Source organism: Anoplopoma fimbria, chromosome 3 (genome assembly GCF_027596085.1).
Source record: "Anoplopoma fimbria isolate UVic2021 breed Golden Eagle Sablefish chromosome 3, Afim_UVic_2022, whole genome shotgun sequence".
Classification (NCBI taxonomy): domain Eukaryota; kingdom Metazoa; phylum Chordata; class Actinopteri; order Perciformes; family Anoplopomatidae; genus Anoplopoma; species Anoplopoma fimbria.
The window spans coordinates 5,370,852-5,398,745 of NC_072451.1; the positions used below are offsets into that span (position 1 = coordinate 5,370,852).

At 38.8% G+C, this 27,894-nt stretch overlaps 1 protein-coding gene across 1 annotated transcript; it reads right to left on the reverse strand.

Annotated features, from left to right (window-relative positions):
* Positions 1-13,085: 13,085 nt before the first annotated feature.
* Positions 13,086-27,803, reverse strand: ncstn (nicastrin). Its single transcript, XM_054626375.1, has 17 exons — positions 27,695-27,803; positions 25,662-25,763; positions 24,995-25,118; positions 24,472-24,593; positions 23,109-23,254; positions 21,991-22,135; positions 21,706-21,818; positions 20,852-21,004; positions 20,633-20,737; positions 20,205-20,282; positions 19,372-19,541; positions 19,158-19,260; positions 18,590-18,688; positions 17,884-17,971; positions 17,487-17,650; positions 16,434-16,646; positions 13,086-14,339 (listed from the first exon to the last, which is right to left on the reverse strand). Exons 1-17 carry the CDS (start codon positions 27,750-27,752, stop codon positions 14,217-14,219), a joined length of 2,106 nt encoding a protein of 701 aa, XP_054482350.1. The 5' UTR covers positions 27,753-27,803; the 3' UTR covers positions 13,086-14,216.
* Between the last annotated feature and the right edge of the window lie 91 nt (positions 27,804-27,894).

A 27,894-nucleotide genomic window follows, 5' to 3' on the forward strand; every position in this document is an offset into this window, starting at 1 on the left:
CTGCCTCGTGTTTCTAGCCGTTATCACACCTGACCGATCTAGACGGATACACTTAAAGCTCCCCAGGGTCTCCTCTGAACTTCCTTTTTACATAATTAATAATAGGCTTTCATCTAAACATTGTTTGGAAACACTTCCCTCATATCTGGCATTCAAACGGGACGTATAGAGAATACGTTTTATAAGTAATGTTATTGTTTAAACTTGACTACAAAACCAGTTATATATGGTTTTAAACAGGTGGTTCAATGCACCAGTAAAGGCAGAGAAGAAGAAGAAGATGTATGTGACTGTTAGCAGGGCTGAACTCCACAGGGCCCCTTAAGTGAATTTATGTGCGGATGATTTGAAAACTACACTTAACCTGAAACCAATTGTAAACAAAGTTTTAGGGCCTATTTTAATTTGTCAATATACTTGGTGGATGCCAGCCTTTTATTAGAAGTTGTCCAGCCATGTCGATCAGTGAAGGTTCCTCCTTAATGATCTTTACACAGTTTATTTCTTCATCGTTCACTGGCGTTTTTATTTATTTATTAATTGAAATGTATGCCACAGTTGTCTCCACACAACTTAAGTATCTTCAGTCTGGGTCTAAATTTGTGTTGGAACTAATGTTTGTTTTTGTTATTGACTGATTTTTGTTCTTTTTTGTCTGTAAAATGTTACTAACTAACTAACTAACTAACTAACTAAAACTAAAAATAAATAAATAAATAAATAAATTAATAAATAAATAGATAGATAAATGAATGAATGAAGTAGACGAAGACCTCACTCTTAACATTCTATATAAATCAAAAGAACATTGAACTGTTTTGAATAAATTGTCTTTGTTGATTGTAATGTTATGTTAAATGTATGCATCCTTTGGTTTCTTTTCTTAATTTTTTTGTCTTTGTTGTTGCAAATTGAGCTGCTGTGATGCAAAAAAATGTACAATCATTTAAAACAGATAGAAGCAGCAAATCCTCACATTGTAAAGAACAGGATCAAGCAAATGTTTGAGTTCAGGTATGAACATTGTCTAACTTAGAAACATCGACACAAAGAAATAGTCCCTTGAAGACTATGAGGACGAGGTTTCAGCAGGGAATCAAACATCTATATCAGTCAGTTTAATTGTACAAATATGATGTAAAAAGAGAATCTGTGGTTGTTGACCCCTGTGTGAATCAAACCTGTCACCCTGTCACACAGAGTACTGTGATCTGTGACACCAACACACATTAACCCACTAAACCGCGGCTTCAGTTTCAGCCACGTCTTCCGGGTCTCGCTGAGGTTAATCATCACACGACTGTATCTCCTCTCACCAAGACGCCAGCGTTAGCCGCAGTTAGCTCGGACACAATGGTCGGCCATATTGCATTACTGTGTTTTCACAAAACTTGTTTGCCCTCTCCCTCCCTCTCGACCCGTCTCACATTCCCTCCCGCACTCCTCTCGTCCCCCGGGAGACAGGGCCTCTCCGCTGCCATGGCGATGAAAGAGGGTGTTCAGCTGGAGGGGGGATCGGAGGTTGACAGTTGCCGTGGAAACCTGACCTTACGCCGCCCTCCGCCACTCTGACGGAAAATGGGCAAAATAAAAGTGTTGGCATGACGGATGTTGGACTGTCATATGCTGGTTAATTGATAAAGGGCGGGTGACGCTCGCTGGCTTTCATAGGTCCTCTGTTGGAAGCGGAGAGGGGACGTTAGCTGCCATCGCTGTCCTACGGGGTCCTACGGGGTCCTGGTTGAACTTAATGTGGTTTTTCTGCTCCATCAACGCCTTTGTGTTTAAAATCAACTTCCCTTCAGGCCAAGTTCTGTGAGACGACAAATCTGTCCGTGGGATTTCTCAGAGTTTGTCCTCATCATGGTTCTCTTGCACTCCTTTGTTTTACAGTCTTGCATTCATATTCTCTCACAGGAGGAAGCGCCCCCTTATCCAGCACCAATAAAACCCACTAAGTCTTACCAGACGAGAGAAGATCTTGAATCCCTGCATCCATGTGCAAAAAACCTCAACACGCCTATTCCAAAAACCACTAAACTCAAATGAGTAACAGCCTCCTCCTAGTGTCATCACAAGCTTTTATCTTTAGTAACGGCAGAGGAATGAGCATCTTACGTACACAGTCGTGCTTTGCTTTTACGCCACATAAAGTGCAGTTAACGGTTTCATGCTGACCACATGATTTATTTCCGCAGCGGAGAGGAATCTGCCCTGTAAATGTCACGAAATTGTAAAGTACATTTTGCATGACATAAAACTGGAAAGACACATTGAAGAACGGCAAGATTCAAGATCTGTCGTTCAGATAGTCGCTGCAGATGTGGAGTAAAGTAGGAAATATGCTGAGGGGGAGTAGTTACAGACTCCGAAGGCAAAGCATATATTTTTAGACCGGCGATAAACTAAATCTAAACAGTGTTTTTATCTGATGGCTGTGGAAGTTTGGCTGGAACTCACCCTCCCAGACAGAGAGACCTCGGCCAAAATAACAATCTGAATTCTTCACAAAAATAACACTTAAGCAATTACAGTAATACTGTCCATACTTCAAAGCAACTACACTGCACAACGAGTTACTAAAATAAACATCTCAGCAGCTGCTTCACTGCAATGCATCTCTGACTATCACACGTGATATAAGGCAAGTATGGTGGGTTTTTAGCATGTGACTTTCACTTATCGGTCAGTAGGCTCTGTGGCATTAAATGTTTGTTGATGTTGCAGAAACACAAATATGTTGAATGTCTCATTAGGTAGAACAACATTTACTGCAGCCATGCAGAGCCCATATTTATCTTAAAGGGTGCAATTACAAAAGGACATGAATAGAAGTCTGAACAGGAAATAGTGTGGTGATAAATAAAGGTTGCTGTGAGGACGGCACTTATATTCAAAGTCATTAAAATCAAAAGGATTTCTTCACTTTGTATTTTGAGGTATGCTTTGTGCAACGTTTACATTTTGTTTTGAGGTGAGTGGAGGCATCAGTGTCAGAAATGTAGAGAGAGAATCATCTGGGATAATGAATGTGCTCAGTGGATTTTAGGGCAATCTGCCTGTTAGATTTCTGCGTACAACAGGTTGGGTCGGGGCAGTCACTAAAGCCAAAAGGATTCATCCTGTGGGGACCGTGAATATAGTCAATTTCAAGCACATTTTGCAAGTGTTTTGTTTTGGTTTTATTCAGAAAAATGCTACAATTTAAGGTCAAGGACATTGTTTGCTCTGATGGTGATTTTAGATTAAAAAGTCAGAGGGTCAATTGAAAAATAAAGGTTAATCCTCAGAGGAACCTGATTATCTATAACTTCTTGCCAGTATTTGTCAAGATATCCTGTAACCTGTAACGTAAAAGAGCATTACTAAGTCAAACTGCAGACACCTGTAGAGCTGAGAGAACGGCTTCATTCTCAGAGGAGTTATTAAGTTGGATTTTTGGACCCACAAAACAAGAAAAAGTTTTGACATAACCTTGGGGTTTAAAAAAATTGTGATGGGCATTTCTCACAGTTTCATCGTCCAAAAGATTAATCAATAAAATATTTGGCAAATTAATGTGAAAATAATGATTAGTTTGCAGGTCTAATCATCACCTTCTCGCATTATTATATTGTGATTAGTAAAAAACAACATTTTCACAGAATAAGTTTATTCTCAGGTACCTAATTTGTCGTGCTGTGATGACAACTGGAAGTCATGACATCTTGCTTTGAGGATTTTTTCACAATACAATTATAAGGTGAGTATTGAATTACAACCCAGCTCTGCTAACACAGTAAATACCATATACACTAGTAAATACAAGTAGGATAGTAGGATATTATGATGTGTTGAATGATGATAATGAAAATATGATTTAGTCAAAACAAACTTGAACACTCGCTTCTTTGTATTCTCGACTCTTAAGGCTCACATTGATGAGGAAATCGGTTTCCCTGCAGGTTACACAATGGGTTTCTCTTTGTATGACTGCTTCATTGTAGTGGGAAAACAAGAGGCGTCACAAGGAAGTTCCACCTGTTTTCATTTTAAAGGACTGACCTTTTACGCCATCATGTCATCATGACGTCATAACACTTATGTTTGACCTGCTATCCACATAATGAGACACATGTGGTATTAAAAGTGGTTTGGGTGGTCTTTCCAAAGCGGATCCTACATGAGACCTCACGTCTTTCAAGAAGAGACAAAAGCTTGAATAGAGGAAAGAAACTGGTTTGTAATTTTAGACTTGCATTCCGGTAACAGGGCCTAACAAACACCTAAAATCTATAATCACAAACGACCACTGTTTTGGTACATCGAGTTATGATATTTCCAATCTAGTGTTGGTCTCCTTATGATTGTTTGAGTCCTGATTGACCCGTTAAATAATCTGAATTTTGGTCCGGTTTGGTTGGCTTGTGTGTCATTAGTTGTTATGCAGCTATTTCATACAATATAAACTTTTTTTTCTCTACTATTTGAAACATGAAAAACAGTTTTTTAATTATGGTAAGTACTACTCAGCTTATGAAAACAGTTGTAGAAAGTCTTCCAAGTCTCTGGAGGACTCTGAGAATATAATAGAGATGCTCCGATATCTTTTTTTACATATTTATAACAATTCTGATACCTGAGCTTGCGTATCGGCAGATACAGAGTACATCAAAAACACGTTGTCATTTTACTGGTGGGATTTTCCAGTGAATATGTATGGATCACTCTTTAGCTTCTTTAATCATTGATTTTGGATGCAGCCATCATTTTTTCTGCTTCTTTCTTAAATCAATGTTGAGAGTTGCACATGTTCTGTTCTGATCGTGCAAGATGTACAGAACGCGTAGCGGGTTACAGTTATTCGTATGTAGTGTAACTCGCCGATACCCGAAACATAATTTAGGGGGGCATTTTGGAAACTGGTATCGGAACAACCTGTAGATAATAACCCTGATGATGTCACTACGCTGTCATTAGCTCCACCTCAACTTTGACAATTCCTAACAGAAATAGTTTGCTACCAACTGGAGGCATGGTGTTTAAAAGACAGCTGTGTTTACCAGGCAGGGAGGGTTATCATGAAATATCCTATTCTGATGCATTATGGGAAGTGTAGGATCCAGGTTTTTTGGGAGCTTGAGCCTTTGATCGTTTACATCTGTCTCTTATAAGTCCCCCAACTTTATAGAAGTGAAAATACAATCACTTGAGGGCCCGTTTTTAAGGAATAGTTTGACATTATGGATAATAAATGTATTTGCTTTCTTGCTGCGAGTTAGATTAGAAGAACGACACCACTCTTCTGTCTGTGCAGTAACTATCTAGCTGGAGCTAGCAGCAAGTTAACCTAGCTTAGCATAAAGACTGGAAACAAGGAGAAACTGCTAGCCTGCCTCTGTCCAAAAGTTTTTAATAAATCCACCTACTAGCACCTGTAAAGGTATCCCCTTACCCTGATCCTTGAGCAGCAATGGGTTAAGCCCGGTTTACTGTGCAGCAACTACAGCGGCAGCTTGAGACGAGTCTGTTTAGTAGAATATGACAGAGCTCTTGATCTACAGGGGTGTGGTCCAGCGTTGGGATGGATAAGGTTTCCTATTCATCCCAGTGTCCTATGGCCTACTTAATGAGCTCCACCAGGATCCTTCTCATCGAGAAAAAAGGTCCATCTGAACACAGGTAACAGCCATGTTCTGTCGCTGGCTTTTGATCGTCTTCTTCTATGAACACACAGAATCATTAACTGTTCCTCGGCGGCCTTTGTTAATGAAACACTGGTGGGATTTCTTCAGCGGTTATTTAACTAGTTCATTTCTCACAACTCTGCCTCAAAGTCAAAGTCTGGCTTCTAAAGAAAGAAAATGACCTTTGTTCACTTCACACTCTGGGCGGCCTTTTAAAAAGAGTTGCCAACAACAGGCCGCTTCGGTAATCAGCGTAGGTGTGTGTGGTCTGAGATTACACAGCAATCATGTCGGGCCTCATGCCTAGTATTGACACGTTTTTTTTGGCTTGGGCCAAAGGGAGTGTAAAACCATTTAATAAGCATCATTAACTGATAGTAAAGACAACTGTTTTCTTTACAAGCTGAGCTGATGCTACTTTATTATAAGCACATGAGATCTCTCCTAGATAAGAGGCCTTATGGGCAGGATTTTAGAAACACTGAGTGATAATGAGTCAACAACAAAACCTCACAGACCTAAGACATTTTTTTGAAAAGCCAGATATTTAAAATGGATGAATCTAATTTAAAATGTATACATCTTTTCAATCAATATCTTCTGCATATGTTACCTTTCTGCATAGACTGTGGTCTGGTGCCAGGTTTGTTATTCTGGTGCTCTTTTTGGTTCAATTTATTGAGCTTTTAGTTTAAAAAAAAGTCACCATAAGTTAACATATGTATAACTTTATAATGTAATCTTCTTTGGTCATTAAATTAAATCAAAGGACATGACCTTGTTGCTCTCACTGGTAGCCTGATGTATCGCCCTGTTTTTAGACAGCCTGTAGTTACATAATACATCATAACTGGGGACAGGTTACTACTGATGGTAGCAACCGAGATGTTTCTCTTCACAGAGTATGAAAAACTGTTCACTTATTTAAATGCCAATTTAATTATTTTTTTTTTTGCTTTCCACTGTTTAGTGTCCACCATGCACCTATTTTATTCTTTTAAACATGCATTTCTAATCTAATGCCTTCTGTGTATTATGTAAATGACTCTGAAGTTTTTAAGTAAGAAATATGTGACATACGTATAAACTTAACTTCCAGAGTCCATGCTGCTCAATAAATCGCTCCAACTGACTAATAAAAGCTACAAAAATTCATCAGGAATTTTGCTGTGAACACTCAGCCGCATCACGTCACGTTTAAAACAAGCAGATGTCGGATTTTACAGCCTCTAGTTTCCCAAAGGCAAAAAAAAAGAAGAAATCAAGCTGTCATCAAGCATTTTTTAGCTGCTGGCACAGAGACAGCAGCTGTCAGGGTGGGAAAGCAATCTGGGCAAATCTCTGAGATGACCAGCTCCGTTCAGCAGCCATTTGAGGCCCGATATGCCAACTGTGAAAATAAGCGTGCACACACCCAGAGTTCATCAGGGGAGGAGGCTCATCACTGTACCGGGGGCCACACACACACACACACACACACACACACACACACACAACAGACCACCACCCACTGCTGCCTGCAACGACATCAGTAAAACCAGCAAAAACAAGACAACTGCTACTGTCAGCCTTCATGCACACATGGCCAGCAAACCGGAGCAGGTGTGTGTGTGTGTCTGTGTGTGTCTGTGTGTGTGTGCCCAAATCTAACAGGATATGGTTGAATCAACAGGCCTGCCCTCTGGTCAGCACTGTGTGTCAAAGAGACCCCTGCACACAATCTGTCTTCATATCCAAACAAAGTATTGAGGAGACAGGAAGTGGCTCGATGAGCCGAGATGAGATAGATGTGGTTGGGATGCTGGACTCTGGTCCATTAGGCTGCGTGGGGCGAATACACTTCATAATGAATCCGGTTAGACAAACATGTTTAAAGGGCGAGTTCAGCCATAACCGAAACAATATTAACACTACAGTTTTTTTATTATATTTCCAGTATTATCTCCTCTGGTTTACAGCTGATCCCTCTTTGTCGTTTTTTTAATGTTTTTTTCATGCTGAAGGACTTATTTCGAAAGACACTTATGAGCAGATTTCTGGTAAACACACGATGTAAAGTGGTGCTTTTGCATGATTATTTGCGGTGAATCTCAGTTTTACAGATCTGTGGATTAAATTAGTCAACAAGCTCGTATAAGATTTAGTCGACTGAGGATTTATTTTGTCCAGAACAGCTCTGCTCGGGTTTTGAGAGATCTGCTGCGGACGCTGAGTGCATCCAATTTGTGGTTGACTAAGTGTTTAAAAATGACTTTTGAAAACCACAACAACAACAACTACATGCCTTTCAAGAGCTTACTCTGGCCGTACTACATGATCTACAGAGGGAACAGTGGAGAACAATTTTATAATTAAGGGTTCTAAACTTTTTAATCTTCATTGAAGTTTAAATACTTATGTGGTTTACTTAGTTAGTCAAATAACAGCAACTAAACTGGCAACAACTTACTGATCCAGCTTTTGTTTGTATTTGTTTGTGTCTAGATTGTAATGATTTGCTTTTCACTGTGTAAATAGAATATTTGCATGTTTTCAAACCTTGTTTTGCAACTTCAACTATTTTATACGACAGTAATAAATGAGTGACAAGAATGCATTTGACCTATTTCTGCTTCCTGAAAAAACAGTTTACGCTTGTTGGCTTGCATTATATTCTTACAGCCTTTTATTTTCTACTTCCTCTTGAGTCAAATATCGAATACCAGTTTTTCATCTTCGTAACGTTTGTTGTTCAGGACTTAAACGTTCTTTTATTTGTCAATAGACTAAACTTAACCATCGGACACACTGAGAGTAAGAGGTGAAACTCTGACCCTTTAAAGGAGAACATCAACTAAATTGAGAACTCCGATATGTTACTTCCATGGCCAAAGACAGTTTAATTAATATTTGTGATATTGTGTTACTCTAAAAGTCAGAAATCAGAGAAGTAACAACATGAAAATGCTTAATACTCAATATTTCATGATAAAATATTCATAGCAGGAGGTGATGCGAATTTGTGATGGCACTTTTTACGCAGGCAGAGGATCCACTTCCAGGATCTTATTGATCTTATATCAAGAGCGTCTGGCAGTCTGTCTGAGGTTAGGTATTGTTTTAAGCATCAAGCATTGGTTGTGTATGAAATCCAATCCTAACATGATATTTAGTACGCTGAAACAGTATGCGAGACGTTTAAGTACATCCTAAACCTTAGAATGAAACCAATAATACATGAATTCGATAATACTTGCGGTGAAATATTAAAGTAAACATACACTGGACACTATGGCATCATGAATATACCCACAATGCAATGCAGTAGTGATGACAACATTCATAACGTACAATAGTGGGAAGCTCTGTAACTTCAGTACCGCTTCAAGGTTGGTGGGAGGTTTAAGGTTCAACTTGTCTTTGCGCAATATGCTTTTTTAATTTGTTCAAGAGGTTAAGGTTACCACGGTTACGTTTCTCCAACCAGCATGGGGACTTTCAGGAAGTGACCCTGTAATTACAGTTCAGTGAGTCCGAAAGGTACATACTGTGTGTTCACATAAGGGCATGTTGAACGATAGTACACACATGTGTATGTACTGCATAGTATGCGATTTAGGACGCAGTCTACTTTTTTTTATACACATTTGACGTTTTGACACTCTAGTTTATGGATTTGGGAGAGAGTTGTTCATGTTTACTAATATGGGAATAACGCATATGAATTCTGAAAATGGGCATAAGTCCCCATTAAGCATAAAAACAGACAGGCTGGTTTAACAGCAGAACAGAAAGAATTAAATTGAGTTGTGTATCAACAGAAAGTCAATTACCAACAATTCTAACATTATATGAATTCTTTAGGCCATTAATCACACATACATGATAAACATCTGCTGGCTGCAGCTTCTTCAATGTGTTGATTTAATGCTTTCATATGTTCTATATAGTTACAATTTAATATCTTTGTGTTTAAGAAAACTAAAAAGACATACATTTCTTAGAGGTCACCTTTGACTCCGATTAGAACTTCTCACTGTTTCTTGACATTTGAGTTGACTTAGTAAAGGCCATACTGGACATTACTGTACATGTACTAACTCAACATTCATATTGATTCTCCTACAGGCTGTGTGTCAACAAAACCCTCACAGTGAACCAGCTGTACTGTGATATTACTATCTGATACTTATGGTATTATAATGCCCTGTTTTATCACCAGAACAGCCCCACTGGAGGCAGTTTATAGTGTACTCTGCATCTCTCTAATGAATATTTAAAGCAGTTTATAGCTTTGTTTCTTGCCAAGAAAGCCTCTTGTTCACTATAAAACTAATAACTTATGGATGCAGCAGGTGAATGAACCCTCTCCACAGCTGAGCAGAGCCGGGCCTGTTGATACTGCAGCAACATTCATTACAATGTTTCGGTTTAAGCGACGGGAGAGCCGGTTTGGATACATTGTAGCTTCCGACTGTCTGATGTGGTGACACGGATCTACAGTCCGATGCAGCACACATCCAGCATGCACAAAGGGCCACAGACAAGGCTGACTTACTGTGAGGGATGTGGGAGCACAGGAGGAGTTGTGCGACCTAGAAAATGAAAGAAAAGGAGGGTGTGTGGAGCGGCAGGACAATGGGAGACTCCCAGGCCCCACTGCTCGCGTCCTGATGCCAAATTATCCACACACCAAAAAAAAAAAAATCCTCCTTTTTTTAATCCTTTTTATCCTTCTTCTTCTTCTTCTTCACCTTTTCTTTCACCAACACAGTAAATGAATGGACGCACTCACATTCCCCCCAGCAGTGCTTCAACCAAAGGGGAACAAATTGAAATCCCTTCGGCCTACAATGAAACAGGACGCGGTGTTTTTCCTCCATGCGCATCTCTCTCTCTCTCTCAATCCATGGACATGTCTCTCTCTCTCTCTCTCTCTCTCTCCTCACACGTTTTACAACCTCCCCTCAGAGCTACGTGGCCTCTGTGAGGACAACAATAGGGCCGATCAGGGTCCTTAACTTCCCTGTGGTTCCTAGAAAAGAGAGAGAGAGAGAGAGAGAGAGACCATGGAGTCCTGACTATTGTCTGGAGCCGGAGAGCTCCTGCGCGGCGCCGCGTCCTCCTCGTCTCCCAACGCGCACATCCACAACCACGAGCATGTATATATATATATATATATATATATATATATATATACTATATATATACCACACACATACAGTTACTACTTACTGATTCCGGATTGTCCATTCAGGTATTTTCTCACTTTCCACTTTCTTTCCACTCAGCCGTAGCACCGTGAGCCCCGCCTCCTCTCCACTTTGGCCCCTCCTCCATCTCTCTCTCTCTCTCTCTCTCTCTCTCTCTCTCTCTGTCTCTCTCTCTCTCTCTCTCTCTCTCTCTCTCTCTCTCTCTCTCTCTCTCTCTCTCTCTCTCTCTCTCTTTCTCTCTCTCTCTCTCTCTCTCTCTCTCTCTCCCTCTCTCTCTGTCTCTCCCTCTCTGTCTCTCTCTCTCTCTCTCTCTCTCCCTCTCTCTCTGTCTCTCTCTCTCTGTCTCTCTGTCTCTCTCTCTCTCTCTCTCTCCTCTCTCTCTCTCTCTCTCTCTCTGTCTCTCTCTCTCTCTCTCTCTCTCTCTCTCTCTCTCTGTCTCTCTCTCCTGTCTCTCTCTCTCTCCCTCTCTCTCTCTCTGTCTCTCTCTCTCTCTCTCTCTCTCTCTCTCTCTCTCTCTCTCTCTCTCTCTCTCTCTCTCTCTCTCTCTCTCTCTCTCTCTCTCTCTCTCTCTCTCTCTCTCTCTCTCTCCCCCCCCCTGTGAAACTGTGTGGTTGAGCCACAACACATCCATTACCTCACACACTGATGAGTGCACTCAGTGAAAAGAAGTGGACACTATAATGTCACAGAGTAAAGTGGTTCCCGTGGCTCATAAAAACAGAGGGGGCAGTTTATGGGAAGAAAAACTAATCCTCCAAAAAACCATCATCATCATCTAAATCAAATGTTTTTTTATGTACAGGCTGATCTTTGTGGAGCTGTAGAGACACATTTATGTTTCCAGAACAGCATTTCAAGACATTTTATTAACAAAAAGCTTAATAAGTATAAGAATATGCATTTTTTTCCTGTTCTACTCACACAAAAGTAAGTTAAAAAGCTGCGTGAGTCATGTCCTTCCCTTCACTCGTCATCATCAGAATTACATTTGATGTATACCAAAAAAGAAAAGTAAAGGTATTTAATGCGTTTCCTGGGCTATACAAAATAAACTGAATTGTATACCTCAAATATATTTGATGGGATTTAATGGTTTGTTTCAAGATTGTTTGTCCTTTAATTTAAGATAGATACATTTTTTTACAAGATTTTTCTAAATTATATGTTGTTTTTAACAATGTGGTTTGTATGAGGGAAGAGGAGATTAAATCCTTTTTTTCAGCAGGATATATATCTTACTATCTCAGAGTGCCGGTCAATTTCATTAAGATACTTGAAAGACTTTTTACTTAGTTTTTTACATTACCATTAATTGATAGCATGTAAGGACCAATTCAACAAATGAAAATGAAAATATGTATTTTCATAATAAATACTATATTTATATAATATTTTTTATTTACTTAATATTGTCCTTTTGTTGCCCCATGCTGTAATTCCTTAATTGCTACTTCTCTCTACTCTTTTTGTAGGAAACCGACAGCATGTCTGTGGGAAATTTGTGATTTTTGGCTTGAAACATAAAATGCTCTTGATATTTAATGGTATTAAATGTTTTTAAAGTTTAAAAAAAGATTTGAGCATTCACAAGATGACACAAATATAGTCAAGTTTTTCACAAAATGATATCTATATTTCTTAGATTTCAGTTTACCTCTTTAATCCTCAGATTAGAACATGTCTAATTAGCCGCTCACACCTCATTGACTGGGTCAAAGGGTCAAAAGGTCAAAAGGGGTGAGAACCACTGGTGTCATGTATCTAAAGAGAGACAACTGGGATTTCTCTGTAGTTAAACAATATATGATCTGTGAGTGTTGCCCTCCAAAATAAAAAACAAATCTTTTTTGTTCCTTATGCTGGCAAACAAGCCTTCAATAAAGCACCGAAATGACAGTATAAAAGAGATGATTTTTAAAGAAAAGTGTCTATTTTATATTAATATTCTTTGTAGGACCTCCCGTCTCACCCTGTAGGTGGTCTTATTCTCTCTAAAAGGAGGATGAAATCACTCTCGAGGCACTTTAAAAAGCATTGTTTTGCTGTGATCTGTAACCACAGCAATAAAATGGTAATTAAAGGCCACAGTATTTGATTGATTATACCTTTTCTGTTTTTTTGAGTGGTGCCATCTCAGTCTAGAGGCCATTCATCTGTAACAGGAAGCTCTTTAGGTAAAAACATCAATTAGATTTCAGCAGTGTGTCGATAATGAAAAGAAAAAAACTTGAAAAGAAGCAATGTTTATTTCTTCATCAAGGCATCACAATTGGTCATTGATTCCAGCCTTTAAAATTACAACAGAATTCAAAACCTTTTTTTGAGTGTTGACACAATTAAGCTGTACTTTTTAACTAAAGTTACCATTAAAAGAAACCTTCTGGAAAAGGTTTTGAACCAAAAAGAGTGCACAGCCAGAGTACCAGCGCGTTTTAAGTGTCGAAACACAAGATTTTTCGGACTGGATTTGATGGGTTTTTTTTAGGCAGCTGACCGATATGAAATAAAGTTGTTTGTCAGCGACGCCTGGGCTGCTCGGAAAAAATATTCTTCTCCACACAAATATCACAATATGTGAAACTGCAGTGGGTCTGCAACTACATACACGTGTAGTTATACGTGTACTGGGAGTGAACAATATAAATATTCAGGATTGTTGTCAACATCCCAGAACCTAAAACTTATCAAAATACTTCACCACACACGTCCAGATTTTGCAAAAAGCTTAAATTTAACTACTTGTTTACTCAAAAAAGTGGTTTCTTCTTAAAGAACTGATTGATAAGTTAACTACATTGACAGAGAAGACAGCTGAAGTATAGCACATACCATCGCAATCCTCAGTCACAAACACACACACTCATAATTGTCCGTACACACTGAATCACACAGTCAATTGATCACACACACACTCAGTCTCATTTACATATTCACAATCATAAACACGTCCAAAATAATGCTCAATGTTTAGTGCCTATCCAGTGACACAGTAAACGAAACATTCTTTGACAATAAAAAGAGAAAACAAACAAAAGAAATATAAACATCCTTTTCCACTGACAGGGTCCGACCAGTGTTTTCTGACCCTGATGAGTCCAGATCCATCCAGGCCAATCCAGTCCGGTCCAGTCCTCATGTCACGCCTCACCCCAGTGAGTCCATAAACATGGAGTTGTCGTCGTCTTCTTAAAAAAAAAAATGTGTTGTAACTCTGCTGCTGCTGCTGCTGTGTCTAACCTGTGTACCTAGTTATGGTTTGTCTGTCCATGTCTGGGATAGAAGTAGTAGTTGTAGTAGTAGTAGTAATAGTAATAGTAGTGGTGGTGGTGGTCGTGGGCCGGCGTCGCCTCAGTCTGGATCAGTAGCTGGCGTTAGCGGGCTCCCTCCCCGAGCTGAAGAGTATGTCGGCCTTTGAGCTCATGATGTACGTCAGCATCAGGGATGCGAGCAGCACGCCGACGCCCACGCCGAGCGTCAACATCTGGAGGAGTCAACGGAACAATTAGAGCTCGGAAAACTTACATGAAAACATTAAAAAGGCAAATTCTTATTTCTTTCCTTGTTTTTTCCCCCCGCAAATCCAAATCAACAGCACATTAGCATGGTATTCATTTATCTTTTCGACCATTTGGGGGCAGTAGTAGTAGCAGTAGACCTTAACACATATATCAACAGCTCCGCATATCTGAGAGGAGCTGCAGGGATGGGTGATAATTAGCATAATGAACACGTCTAACGATATGCATACTTGTTTCCTACATTGTTAGAATAAAAATATAAGATTAGTGCAGCTTTAAAGTCACTGCGCGTTGAATTTTAACATATTTGACTTTGGCGCCCCCCAGTGGCAGACCTCGATGCATGCCGCTACACTAAAGTTCACAAAGACTTCTGATCGCTTCCTATTCTCAGGGGTCGTAAATCGTTGTGGTTTTCACTCTATACGACCACAGCTTCACACTACCAGATCTTCACCAGTAGTTTTTCCACAATTAAACATCTCAATACTACATCTTTTCATAAAATTGCATGCGAGAAGTGTCACGGTAAAAGACGTAATACCATGCATGACTGGATTTTTTGTTAGAGCAATCAGCAGAACTTTCCTTTTAAATCATCCTCAAGGTTGTCGTTGGCACAAAATATCCTGTTTCCACACGTCTTTTCTATTTACTCTTGGTGCAATAACTTTGGTCTTTGGTGCAAATGAAACATATACGGCAAAGTATGAGGGATTTGTAAATCAGGGGTAAAGTCATGTAGTGTGAACTAGGCATCCAATGAAAAGGCCTAAAAAACAAACGCACCAGCTTTCTTCAGACCTGCCTCGTTTTTCTACACAACGTATTCTATCAGTGTCATTTCAACAAACACAAACAAAATCCACACATTGTGGCTTTGAATGGCAACTTGTCAAAGATAAAATATGTGTAGGGTTTTGTTTCATTTCAGTATAATGGTGAAATGAACTTGCAGAGACTTGAACCTTATTCGAGCTAGATAATCCATCACTGTCAGCATTATGTCTGCCTTTTTAGTTGTTGTTGTTAGAGCTCCTTTATTGCTGCTGTTTTGGAAACCTTACTGTTTGACTGTGAGAAGCACTGCACTCACAAGCAAAACTACTGGACGATCTAAGTAAGAAGCCAAAGAATAAGCAACATGGATGATGTGAGAAAGATCATTTATATTTGGCGATCGATGCATTAAATAGCGTTTTCTGGCAGATGATTTTTTCCCCCCAACATCACTCATCGACCCCAACAAAGAAGATCCCTCAAGACAGTCCCTGCTCATCATTGTGTCACACTCAGGATGATGGATCACCTTAATCAAGTCTCTGCAAGTTGATTTTTCAAATCCTGTTAAAATTAATAATAACCTTTTGCTGCCTGGAAGGTGGGAACTCCCTAATATGGTCAGTATTGTAAGAATATCCTGGGAGTATGCTGCTTTTTTTCTGCTTAGTTTCTACTTTTTTGGGGTGGCTGTGGCGTAGTGGAGAGCAAGGTAGTTCTCCAATCAGAGGGTCGGTGGTTCGATACCCGGCTTTGGCAGTCGATGTGTCCTTGGGCAAGACACTTAACCCCAAGTTGCTCCTGAAGGCTTGCCATCGGTGTGGACTGGATGTTGCATGAATGTTAGTTAGAGTCTGATGGTGGCACCTTGCATGGTAGCCTGTCATCAGTGTGTGAATGGGTGAATGATATGTAATATACTACTGACTGTAAGTCGCTTTGGATAAAAGCGTCTGCTAAATGACTGTAATGTAATGTAATGTAATTTAATGGGATTATTACCTGCCAATCATTGCACTCTTTATCAACTTGCATGTTAAAGCTGCAGAATTAATGTACGGAGCAGAAAATGATTTGCTTCCAGACTGTAGTCAGACATTAAGAAGACATTTCTGATTAAGAGCGGTTGTTGAATGATGCCCAATGTGTGCCAGCATCAAACTGTCCAGACTTCCTACAGAATGTGAATAACCAATACCCTCTTCAGAGGTAACGACAGGACATCCACAAAGCACAAGAGAAATATGTTAAATCTAAGGAGTGAAGCCAAAGTTTACCTCCAGTTCGTGACTCGCCACCAGGAATATGCGTCCTTTGATGGACTTCCACCGGGACTCTGTCCACGTTGAATAATCTGTGGAGGTGTACTCCCGCAGGTCGAAGGCCGGGGACACTGCTTTGGAGAGACGAGCTGTGGAGCGCATGCAGAAACCCTCCCTCTCCGTGCTGTTGGGAGGCGCCACGCCCTGAACCCACAGGTAGGTGTACATCTGAGGGAGGAAGGCGAAGGGGGGTCAGAGGGAGAAATTAATACACAAATACTTTTTATTAAAAGGTATCAGTTAAAGGCATGCAGATACTACAGTTTCAATAGAATTCCTAATTTACCTTTATCCTATATTTATTCAGTTTTTATATATTGAAAAATAGAATAACCATACAACATATTGAGTACAAGTTGGTGTCACTTTGTCTTCATTTATATCTTGTCAACCAGGGTTTGAGTTTAGCTAATAACATTTCCAGAGTGAAACAGTATTAATTGTGTGTCTTAAGGCATTTGTGTATTCTGCCCTGACTCTTTTCTACTTTTTTTTTTTTTGTGTTGCACTGAAGTTGACTTGACTAAATGATCAGTGAATCTAAAGAGAGATAATCTGCAACTATTCTGGTAACTGATGAATCGTTAAAATCTTTTTCCAGGCTAAAATGCTATAAATTGACTGGCTTTAGTGTCTCAAATGTGAATGTTTTCTTTGCTTTTAATGACCGCAAATATTATTTTAAATGACCATAAATTGAATATCTTTGGATTTTAGACTGATTGTCCAACAAAACAAATCATTTTGAAAACTTGTGATACAACATTTTTGTCTTTTCTTTTTTTTGTGTAGTCCACCAATAATTAAATGAATAAGTAAAACAGTTGGTTGATAAAATAATTGATTAATCCACAATAACAATTATCGTTTTTGCACCCAGATTTGAGATACACAGCGTGACCTTTTGTTTAATATGTTTATAAATGTATTTATTCTTGTGGTATAATCTCGGAGTAAATAACGAAAACAAAAGTAAATTATTAAAAGGAAGACTGCTTTAGGCCTCACATGTTTGTTGTCTTTGTCCTGCTCGTTCTCTCTCTGGTTCTGGCAGTTTTCCTGGGTGACGTTAACGGTGGTACCAGTCAGGTTAGCCAGCAGGTACTGGACCAGCAGGGTCGGTTCGCTGGGCTGCTGGGCCACGCCGACGTAGAAGTTTATGGGCCTGTCAGCTGATAGACAGACGAGGGAGGAAATTAAGTTTTGTGTCTCCTCTGCTTTGTCACCATCTTAATTCAATAATGAAAAAAGTGTTGCTGACAGCCCATTAGAGTCTATTAATACAACCAAGCAAGTTCAGTAGCAACATTCATCATTTCCACAGAGGCTTCAAAATGAAACATTTGTATGACTCATGAGTAAATAATAAACCAAAAAAAAAGGATTAGCTTGTAACTCAACTCACCCAGGTGGCTCATGAGGTCAGAGGGGATTAGCTGCTGGAACCAGGAGTTATTTGACCGAATAAGGAAACCGTACAGCAACCGGGTCACCTGAGGGACAGAAAACAGTTAAGACAGAGTCAGTCATCTCCATTCGGTTGCAAAAGTACGCAAATTACTTAAAAGCAGATTTTAAGTGACCGAAAGAGAACAGAACAAACTTTAAAAAATATGTGAAGGAAGTATATAAAAACAAATAAAAGTGGATCTAAAAAGAATATGCGTCATAGAAGTGTATCATGCAGGAAGATAAAGGTTAAACAGTAAAAACAAAGTTTATGACCTCCTAAATCCAAGACGCCTCCTAGTACATTTAAATGGAATACCAATACCATCCATCGATACCAACGCCATTGCAAGGAAATTAAGCGATTTTTGATATTGTATATCGAAAGATAATCTGCATTAATGGCTTAAATTCTCACAAGAAGTGAATAAACTAAAAGTAACATTTTTAAAACCTCTACAACTTAAGTTCAGATATTAAACACAACTTTTACTATTTACTAGACGTTGACTTTAGATAAAATAACAAAGCACAAATTCATATTCTTCTGGTGAGAAATGCTGTGGTGTTGACAAGGGACAGATATCAGATATATGGGGATAGTGACCTAGTAGATAAAACGGCTGACAACATATGCCACTAATTCCTAAATGAAATCTTACTATTTGAGGGTCTGCATTAATGTTGTTCTGCTGGCTTTCTGCTCCTCCTGCCTGTACGTACAGAGTCCGGGCGACTATGGTGGCCACCTCAGCCAGAGCCTGAAAGATGCATGAAGAAAATATTCATTTAGTTGCTTCCCAACAACATCTGAGTGAAATTCTCAACAATAAATTAAACAGTAACATGGTAAAAACCGCTTAGATATTGCCAGACAAGTTTGGACTTGTCCAATAAGAAGAGACTGAGGAGTCAGCAAACAATGAGAACGTGTTTATGAATAAAAAACTGATGAGACAACCATTTAATACAGAAGTTATGGAAAACACATGTACAGTGGAATGACTCTGCAACAACATGACCTTTTACATCCAAACCACAGCCCTGCAAGTTATGCATCCATCTCATCAGATACTGAAAGGTTAATGTTGATAACAGAGCAAATAATCTCTCGACATGTAATCGTATCTGTCTGACCACAGAGAGTGCTGCAGAAGTTGTGCAGTGGCTTAGCAAGGCTAATTTTAGAGCGCATGAATCTGATGAATATTTCTGAATAATAAGCGTTACCTTGGCAGTTTCAGTGACAAACTCAAGCTGCTCCTCTGCCGTCAGGTTTGATGGGTAAGATATGTTCAGGAATTCGGGGTTGTCGTACATACTCTCGTAGAACCTGAACACGAAAGAAGAAGAAAATAGGTTAACAAAACGTGTCAACTCCATAAGGCAACCCAGATCCCATGGTTATAATTAAATATAACAGTGTGTAATGATGGCGAATCACCTGTTGGTGAAGGCAGACTGGTGATCCTCGATAACAACACCCGGGATCGGCCGAGCTCGCAGGAAACGCTGGAAGGACGACGGTGGGAGTGGCTGAGAGAAACCGGGCTCCTCCGCCGAGACGTTTACACTTGTGGCGGCCGACTGAAAGCTTTGGATGAGCTTCTTCACCTGAAACAGAAAAGTGGAAGGAATTAAATAAATAAATGTTACACATACAATAATACAAACACTGTGAGCTCAATGGTTTAATCTCTGCTCTGTTTTATATCCAACTTTACTCTTAAACGGTCATCTAATGTTCAGATTTGTCGGAGGTTTGCTATTCCAAACTTTTTTTTGCTTATTTTTTGTTCTTCGTACATTTTCTATATCTTACATTCATAACATTTTGTTTACCAACAATGCTCAAGGATATTTTCCAATTGGTTCCACTTCTGTTCCTGTTTTAGTCCTGATATTTGTTCTAAGCTGTGTCTGTTTCAGGATCTTTACAGAAGTAATATTTTTGTTTCATGTTATTTCATTAATTAATAAATGATCCTCTCATACGGTTTAGCTACTGTATTAATTCATTTATGCACAACAATACACTTTTATACATACTATTGTTTGCTATATGGTGGATACAGAACCTCTAGTTTTATTTTCCTGCTTTTTCTTGTGTACAATACATTCTTACAATGTGAATAGTACTCTATAGTACTTTCAGTTATCCCCCCTAATCTATACATGCGTTTGTACATCATCTTTGTTGCTGTGACACTTCAGTTTATCTTATATAGATCTATCTATAATATCAATTTGAATTGTTTTTATGAGAAGGATACAAACCTCTTCATTGACGCTGCTGTTCTTCCTAGAGACGGGGTCGGAGTGAAGCCACAGTTTGGAGTTGGCACGCAGTCCAACCTGTGGTGAACAAAACCAACATACTGAAATACTAAAACACACACACACACACATACAAAAACATAACTTGTGTCTTATAACGTTAAGTGATAAAGGGTCAAGTACGTATTCTTAACTGAATCTGCTCAAATACTTTTTTTAAACCAAACAAATTGTGTCCACTAGTATGAAAAACTGTCATATAACAAAAGTTAGATAACGATATGAGTAGTTTTTATATAATTGTTCAGATTGATTTAAGGTACCGAACCCCCAGTATTGTTTTGCTGCTAGTATGTCTCTTTAAGAGTTACCTTATAAGCTGGTAGCCTGAACAGCTTGATACATACAGAAGACAGAAATAAACACACCTGTCCAATCTCCAGTACTGAGTGAATGTTGTCCAGGTCCACAGCAAAGTTTTTGTTCTCCATATCATACACCATCCTGGAACTGCCAATGTAGTCGAAGGTTTCCTGGAGTCAAAACAGTCACATAAAAAGAACAAAAAATATATGAGTAAGTACAACATTAAATTTGGTTTATTCGTCGAGCACAATGGTGAATACAGTGACGTGTAAACGACTGACCCCTTGAAAGAAGGTGTAGAGGATGTTGCGTGGAGGCGGGGCCTCCCGGGTGGCATTTCGCAGAGCGTGAGCCGCCGCCAGCAGAGCGACGAACCCAGAGACTCCACTCTCTGCTCCCGGAGCAACTTCAAAGAAGAAAGACCTGCTGTCCAACTGCAGGGAGGAGAGGAGATCCATCAACCAGACATCTTATCAAGTTAAGTAGTTCAGTTCAACTTCCAATTACCTTTTTTTAAAATCACAGCATGAATCAAAATGTGACCTCAAAAACTATGAGGTAATGCAGCCCATCTTGTGGTCTCATTTACGAATGCTATACTGCATTTCTGTTGAAAGGTTTGGATGCAACTAACCATTATTTTCATCATCAAGTATCTGCTGGTTATTTCCTCAATTCATAATTAAGTCAATAAAATGTGAGAAAAAAAATGTATAAAAATAAATAAATAAATAATAATTAAAAAGTAAAATTCCTGAGCCTAAAAACTAAATGCATCCAATTCACAATGATGTAACAGAAAAAAGTCCTCGCCTAAAAAGAGGCTCCCCTGCCACCATATCATCGCTTTCATTTATGGGTTTTGTTCTCAACAACATAAAGTATATTTACAGTATTTACACAAGAAGCAGGGCACAGAAACGCTGCCTGTTACAGACTGGAACTGTTGCATCACATGCTACATGTTAGCTTCGTCTTGGCTTTAATACCAGAAGGCTTTAAGGTGTGTGAGGTCACTGGAGATCCTGGCTGAACAAATGTTAACCATGTTCCTGAAATCACACCATAATAACTAACAAATGTTGCACAGTAGTGAAACATTGGTACAAGACTTAAACTCTTTTCTGTTACTCACCCTGGCTGATGCTATGACAAAGCTCTCCCCCTCCTTGTGGCCCTTGGCTGTGTTGTTGATAGGCTTGGTGGAGGCCCAAACATTAAAGTCCCCCAATGGGTCGCAAACCATCTCTAAAAGGGAGACACAGAACAAGCAAAACAATATGCACTTAGGTTAGAATTGGTCGAAAACCGTATAATCATTGACTATTTTCTTGTATTTAAATTGATTTTCTCTTTTTTTTTTAATCAAAAGTAAACCAGTTTTTCTATGATATTAATTTGTGTTGCTGTATATTAATACCTGGGCTGATGCTGAAGTTGATGTCGTTCCTCCTCATGCAGGTGGCCGTGTCGGTGACGGCGGACATGTGTGAGTAGAGCTGCATGGCACACAGCGGGTACTGAGGAGTGCTGCCGTTCACAGCGCGGTTATGGTCCATGTAGCACTGCGAATGAAGAAAAACTTACACATAAGGAACCTGTTTGTGTGTGGGTTTGATAACATTATAGTATTTTAGCGAATCTTAAGGAGTTTGTAATCTTTTAGAACAAGTTAGAACGTATATAAAATGGGTCTGGAGCTCTTGCTCAGGGGCACGCTGGCAGGTTTGGGCAAAGCAATACTGTAACATTGATGTAATGTATGGGACTAAATTTATCACTTTGACATTTGGGGATCAAACCTCAAACCAAAAGCTTACAGAAGAGTTTCCTTCGTCTAACCTGACATCTTATCTGAGACGTGGAGCAACCGCAAAGTTTTAAACTCATAGAAATAAACTGAAATATGAATTCAGCCTCTGGACAAAGTCATTAAAATGTGTCAGAATCCACAAAAAAAGGTCACAAGCGCACTCCTTCACAGAGCAATTTGTAGAGTTTTAAACAGGCAAGTTTGAATCTGACACAAACTGAAAGCTGAGGTCAAACTCAGCGGCTCGGCAATTGGAACTCTTGTCTGTGACAAACATGAAATCTGCTACTGAGGAAGAAAACCACACGAACACTTGCACTGCTTCAGAGGCAGATATGCAAAAAAACCTTTGTCACATACTAGAGTGGAAAAACAGCTAATGGTTTATTGGTTCTGACAAATCGTCTCAACATAATGTGTCACAACATGTCGGCTCCAGAAAGAAGATCTTAAGTGCTTCTGAAACAGCTTCATTGGCATCATGCCTAATCTCAACCTCTACTGGGACAATTTCAGATCAGATTTTTTGCAACTGTACTGTTTTGTTCTAAAATATTTCTATTCTCCAACAGCAGAAAGCAACCGGAAAACAATGAGACAGCCAACAGCAGACAACAAAGTTTAACAAAAAAATAACAGTAAGAATGAAGTGATTAAATCAAATGGAATTAACAGACAAAGTATGAACTTCTATTGCAGACTTCAATTGATTCCTGTCATATTACCTGCCGTATGACCTGAGTGTCATTGTCCTCTTTCAGAGAGAAGATGGGGAAGTCGAACTCCTCATAGGACAAACCGCTCCCCAAAGAGTTCCACACCGTCACGTTACAATGGGCCATGGAGGGATCGTATTTCTCCGTGTACACGCCTGAGGGAAAAACATACAGTAAATGTCAACAGCCTTACACCCATAAAGAGTGTACTGATATCTTTAAAGTCATGTTTATAAATTGAAGCTAAAAATGTTGTTGGTATATAGCTCCACAATTTCGACACAAGTGAGCTTTTAATCATTTATTCTTTGGCATTATTTCTCTTTTCCCTTGATCTGTTTTCAATACAAAGAATTCTGGAAGTAAAAGTCTAATTTTCATCGATAGAAAATGTAGTTGGAACATTATTTTCCACGGCCTGGATGGGCATGTAAATTACCAGGTTGAATCATCGGTACATCTGCATTAGAAAACACCTGATTCTTCTTCTTTTTTTTTTAAGTAAATAAATGAATAAAAAGTAAGTTAAAGTTCTGTTTGCATATAAACTTCAGCCCAAAGTGCATTTCGGCAGGAAACGTTCAATCTGCAAGTTTAAAATTTATTTAAAGGCACCACAAAAGTAAACCACAAAAGCTATAGATTACAGTGTTTGGAATATTGACAATACAACCTTTAGCTTCAATCAACTCTTTTTTGTACTCTGGGTCAATTTCTAATTAATTCAGTAACTATGACATCATGTTTTGTTCAAAAACTAAACAAAAAAGCATCTTGAATAGGCCCCAAATGTGACTGACTTCTTCTACATAGCGGTGGTGACAGAAGCTCATGGGTATTTAGGGCTTTTCGACAAAATAGGAGCTCTCAAAAAAGTATTTAAAATAATTAAAACAGAAAGTACTTGTATAAACCTATAGCATTATACAATAGATCATTAAAATACCTTCTTTTTAAATACAGAATTGGGGGAAAATCCTTCAAGAACCAGCGGCTCATCTCTATTTACATCCACTGTTATTTGATATTAAAAAATAACATAACATGAAGTTTTAAAAAGCATTAGACTAGGATATTTTTGCATTGCCCGTCTGAAGTTATTCCTGCCCAGTTGAAAAAAGCTTTGAATTTATGGTATCACAGAACAAAATGAAGAAACAAGAAATATAAAGCGATGAAAAATCCAATCTGTGATATTAGGACACACATGACTATATTTCTTGCAGAAACTGTTCACAGAACATGAAAACTGAACCCACTACAACATGTCATTTCATGCGTTGTTCCCTCCGGGGATCATAGAACCCACAATTCATTTATCTAACTGGTGTAATACTGAGGGACAAGTCCTAACAGGCGAAACCTCACCCACCTGTGTTCTCATTGGGACATTTGGTGTGCGGTGAGAAGCCCTCAAGCGGGTTCGTGTTTGCCGCCACAACAGCGACGCCCGCCACCCTGCTGGAGCCGTTCTTTAACTTCATCATGATGGATCTGACAGGCAGACAGTCGGCACGGGGGCAGTGGAAACGATACGGGTACAAATACAGGTCAGACATGGGTTTGAAATGTGGTTTAACTTTCTTTCATCAGGGGTAGACTGTACATTTCTGCTACTGACAGCTTATGACTGATGGAGTTTAACTGTCATGACTTGATGTTATAATTTACCCCCCACTTATACCCTAAATAGAAAAAGTATTTAACAATTGAAAGAAATGCTTAGGACTTATTTAACTACTAACACATATTGTCACTATTATTTATTCTATACAGTCATTTGAAATTGTAAACTTTTTTTGATTTCTGAGACAAATAAATATACTATAGACCTCCATCTCATTAGGAACTAATAAGATGTACTTCCTCTGCAGGGTGAGACATGTTAACTTTACCTGGTAAAGAGAGGGGACTCCAGGATAACCAGATAAGGAGGATTGCGACCAGTCTGCAGGACCCAGTCCAAGTTTTCCTCGGACTCCAGCACATGGAGCACGCCCACATTACCTGACAAATGGGCTAAAATCAGAGAAAGGAACTTTAGTATCAGTGATGAAATACAACAGCTGTGCTAGATAAAAATGTCCTGAAAGCTGATCTAATCGATGTGGGTCCAGCAGGCTTCTTCTACATTGCGGGAATGGTTTGGACACAGCAAAGACAAAATTGCTGATGCCGGGGCTTTTTTGTAGTTTAACAGTACAACAGTCCACTTCATTCTAAAAGCTTTTGATGAATCAGATTATCTGCGACTTGTGTGCTTTTATCTTCTTCCGAAATAATTTCTGACTCTCAAAGCCCCAGAATTGGTTTGTAGATTTCTGCCTGGAGCAACCACACAGAAAATGATTTGAAAACACTTTTTAATAGACTGTGTAGTTAGCATTTCACTACAAAAAAGCCAAGTAAAAGAAAGACACCAAGAAGCTATGAGGGGCAAATACTCGACAGTTAAGATGTGCAAACTGTGTCGTGTATTTATTCTTGTCATGAGTGTCCCAGATGCATGTTGGATCATTGTGACAAGTACAGAGCATCACTTTAATCCATTGCTGTACTCACACTGGCAGCCTATTTGATGCGTCGCATTGAGCAGTCGCACACACGGAGTGGTGTAATTGAGATGAATATAAATCTTCTTTTCCACTGAGTTACAGCCGACACCTGCAAGAGAAGAAGCACTTCAACAACTGCACAAGCCAAGAGAGCAATATTACATTATAAAACATTAATTTACAGTGATTGCAAAAGAAAGAAAGAAAAACAAATAGTGGGTTTTGATTATTCAGACAAACTGAAATGAAAGTCACACCTTGTATCCCTCACTTATACAAATAGATTCCTCATTTTAGACTTGATCCCTTTGGTAAAAATACTCTTGAACACAGGTAGCTGACCTTTTTTTGTACTCTAAGGAAAAACTGTGGCAATTTAATTCAGACATATTTATTTACTTTGAATAACTTTCATCCAACCTGTTGGTCCCACAGCCCTTTCCACATACAGTACCAGTCAAAAGTTTGGACACACCTTCTCATTCAACTACTTTGAAGAATCTAAAATATAAAACATATTCTGGTTTGTTGAGCATTTGTTTGTTTACCACATAATTCCATATGTGTTCCTTCATAGTTTGGATGTCTTCAATATTAATCTACAATGTAGAAAAATAAAAAAAATAAATAAAAACCATTGAATGAGAAGGTGTGTCCAAACTTTTGACTGGTACTGTATAAATACACGATTAACAATGATCCAATGGTATAACACTGACAATAGCCACTCTGCATTATGATTATTTATTACTTTTGATAGGCTACTTTTACTAAGATTTGTAGCAAATACTTCTGATATTATTTTAAAATCTGGAATGCAGGACTTTTAGTTGCAATTTTTAAACTGTGATATCGCTTCTTTTGCTTAAGTAAAACATTTTTTTTACCACTGTTGTTGTTGTAAAGTAGAATATATATAAATATACAGTACCAGTCAAAAGTTTGGACACACCTTCTCATTCAATGGTTTTTCTTTATTTTTTTTTTTCTGCATTGTAGATTAATATTGAAGACATCCAAACTATGAAGGAACACATATGGAATTATGTGGTAAACAAACAAATGCTCAAACAAACCAGTCAATATGTTTTATATTTTAGATTCTTCAAAGTAGTTGAAGAATCTAAAAAACATATTCTGGTTTGTTGAGCATTTGTTCCTTGCATAATTCCATTTGGATGTCTTCATATATTTGGATGTCTTCAATATTAATCTACAATGTAGAAAATAAAGAAATAAAGAAAAACCATTGAATGAGAAGGTGTGTCCAAACCTTTTACTGGTACTGTACATCACATGAACCAGGTGTGAAAAGTTATTTTTGTAATGTATTTTTTTGTGCTTTTAAAAAAAAGACTGTGTGATTTGTTTCTTTTAAAATGAATTAGCAGATTATTTAACAGATTATTAGATCAGATTACATTCTTCTTCACTTACATGTGCTGAAGAATCACAATAAAAAGTCTTAATTGTTTTTTAGCAGCCTATGCCCTGACAGAGTCAAATGACACATCTTGCTTACTAAGGCTTTTTTTTCTGAAGCTTAATATCAGCTAAATTAGAAATAACCAATACTCCTTTCAGCATGATGAATTGATGAGATGATATAATCCATATTTCAAAGAACCATTATTACTGCATATTTACACCCCTCAGAATAAAAAGCATTAAGTGTGAGTAATTAAAAAGCCTTTTAATTCATTTAAAGTGGTACTTTGGTGGGTCACCTGTATGCCGAATTTACCATTACACCTTGAAGAATTAAAAAATAACTTTATTTGTGTTTAAACTGCTCTGGGACAACAAAATAACACTAAAACAATGAAGTAGTTCATGTAGTTTGGCCTGACGGTGCAGCACCTAATCCGCTCCGGGCGCATCACGAGAAGTCCCGCTGACTATGCTAACGCTGCTAGCCTAGCATCGGCTAGCTCCTCTCACAAAGAAGTCCATCAATCTAAGCAGCCGATACAGAAACACACTCCTCTCACCAACAAATACGTGCACACGGACAATGAGAAGTGTTAGAATACAACTCACCGATGAAAAAACAACAAATTAGCACATTAACGACCCATTTGTTCGACAGCAAATCCATCTTCCTGGTTTGGAAAGCAGAAGTACACAACAGTGGGTGTTGACGTATAAAACGTCCGGGTTCCGCTGTTTTTTTTCGGTTCCGCTACCCTGACTTTATTCAAAATGGCAGCTCTGGAGCTCTCAAACGGGAGTAATCAAGT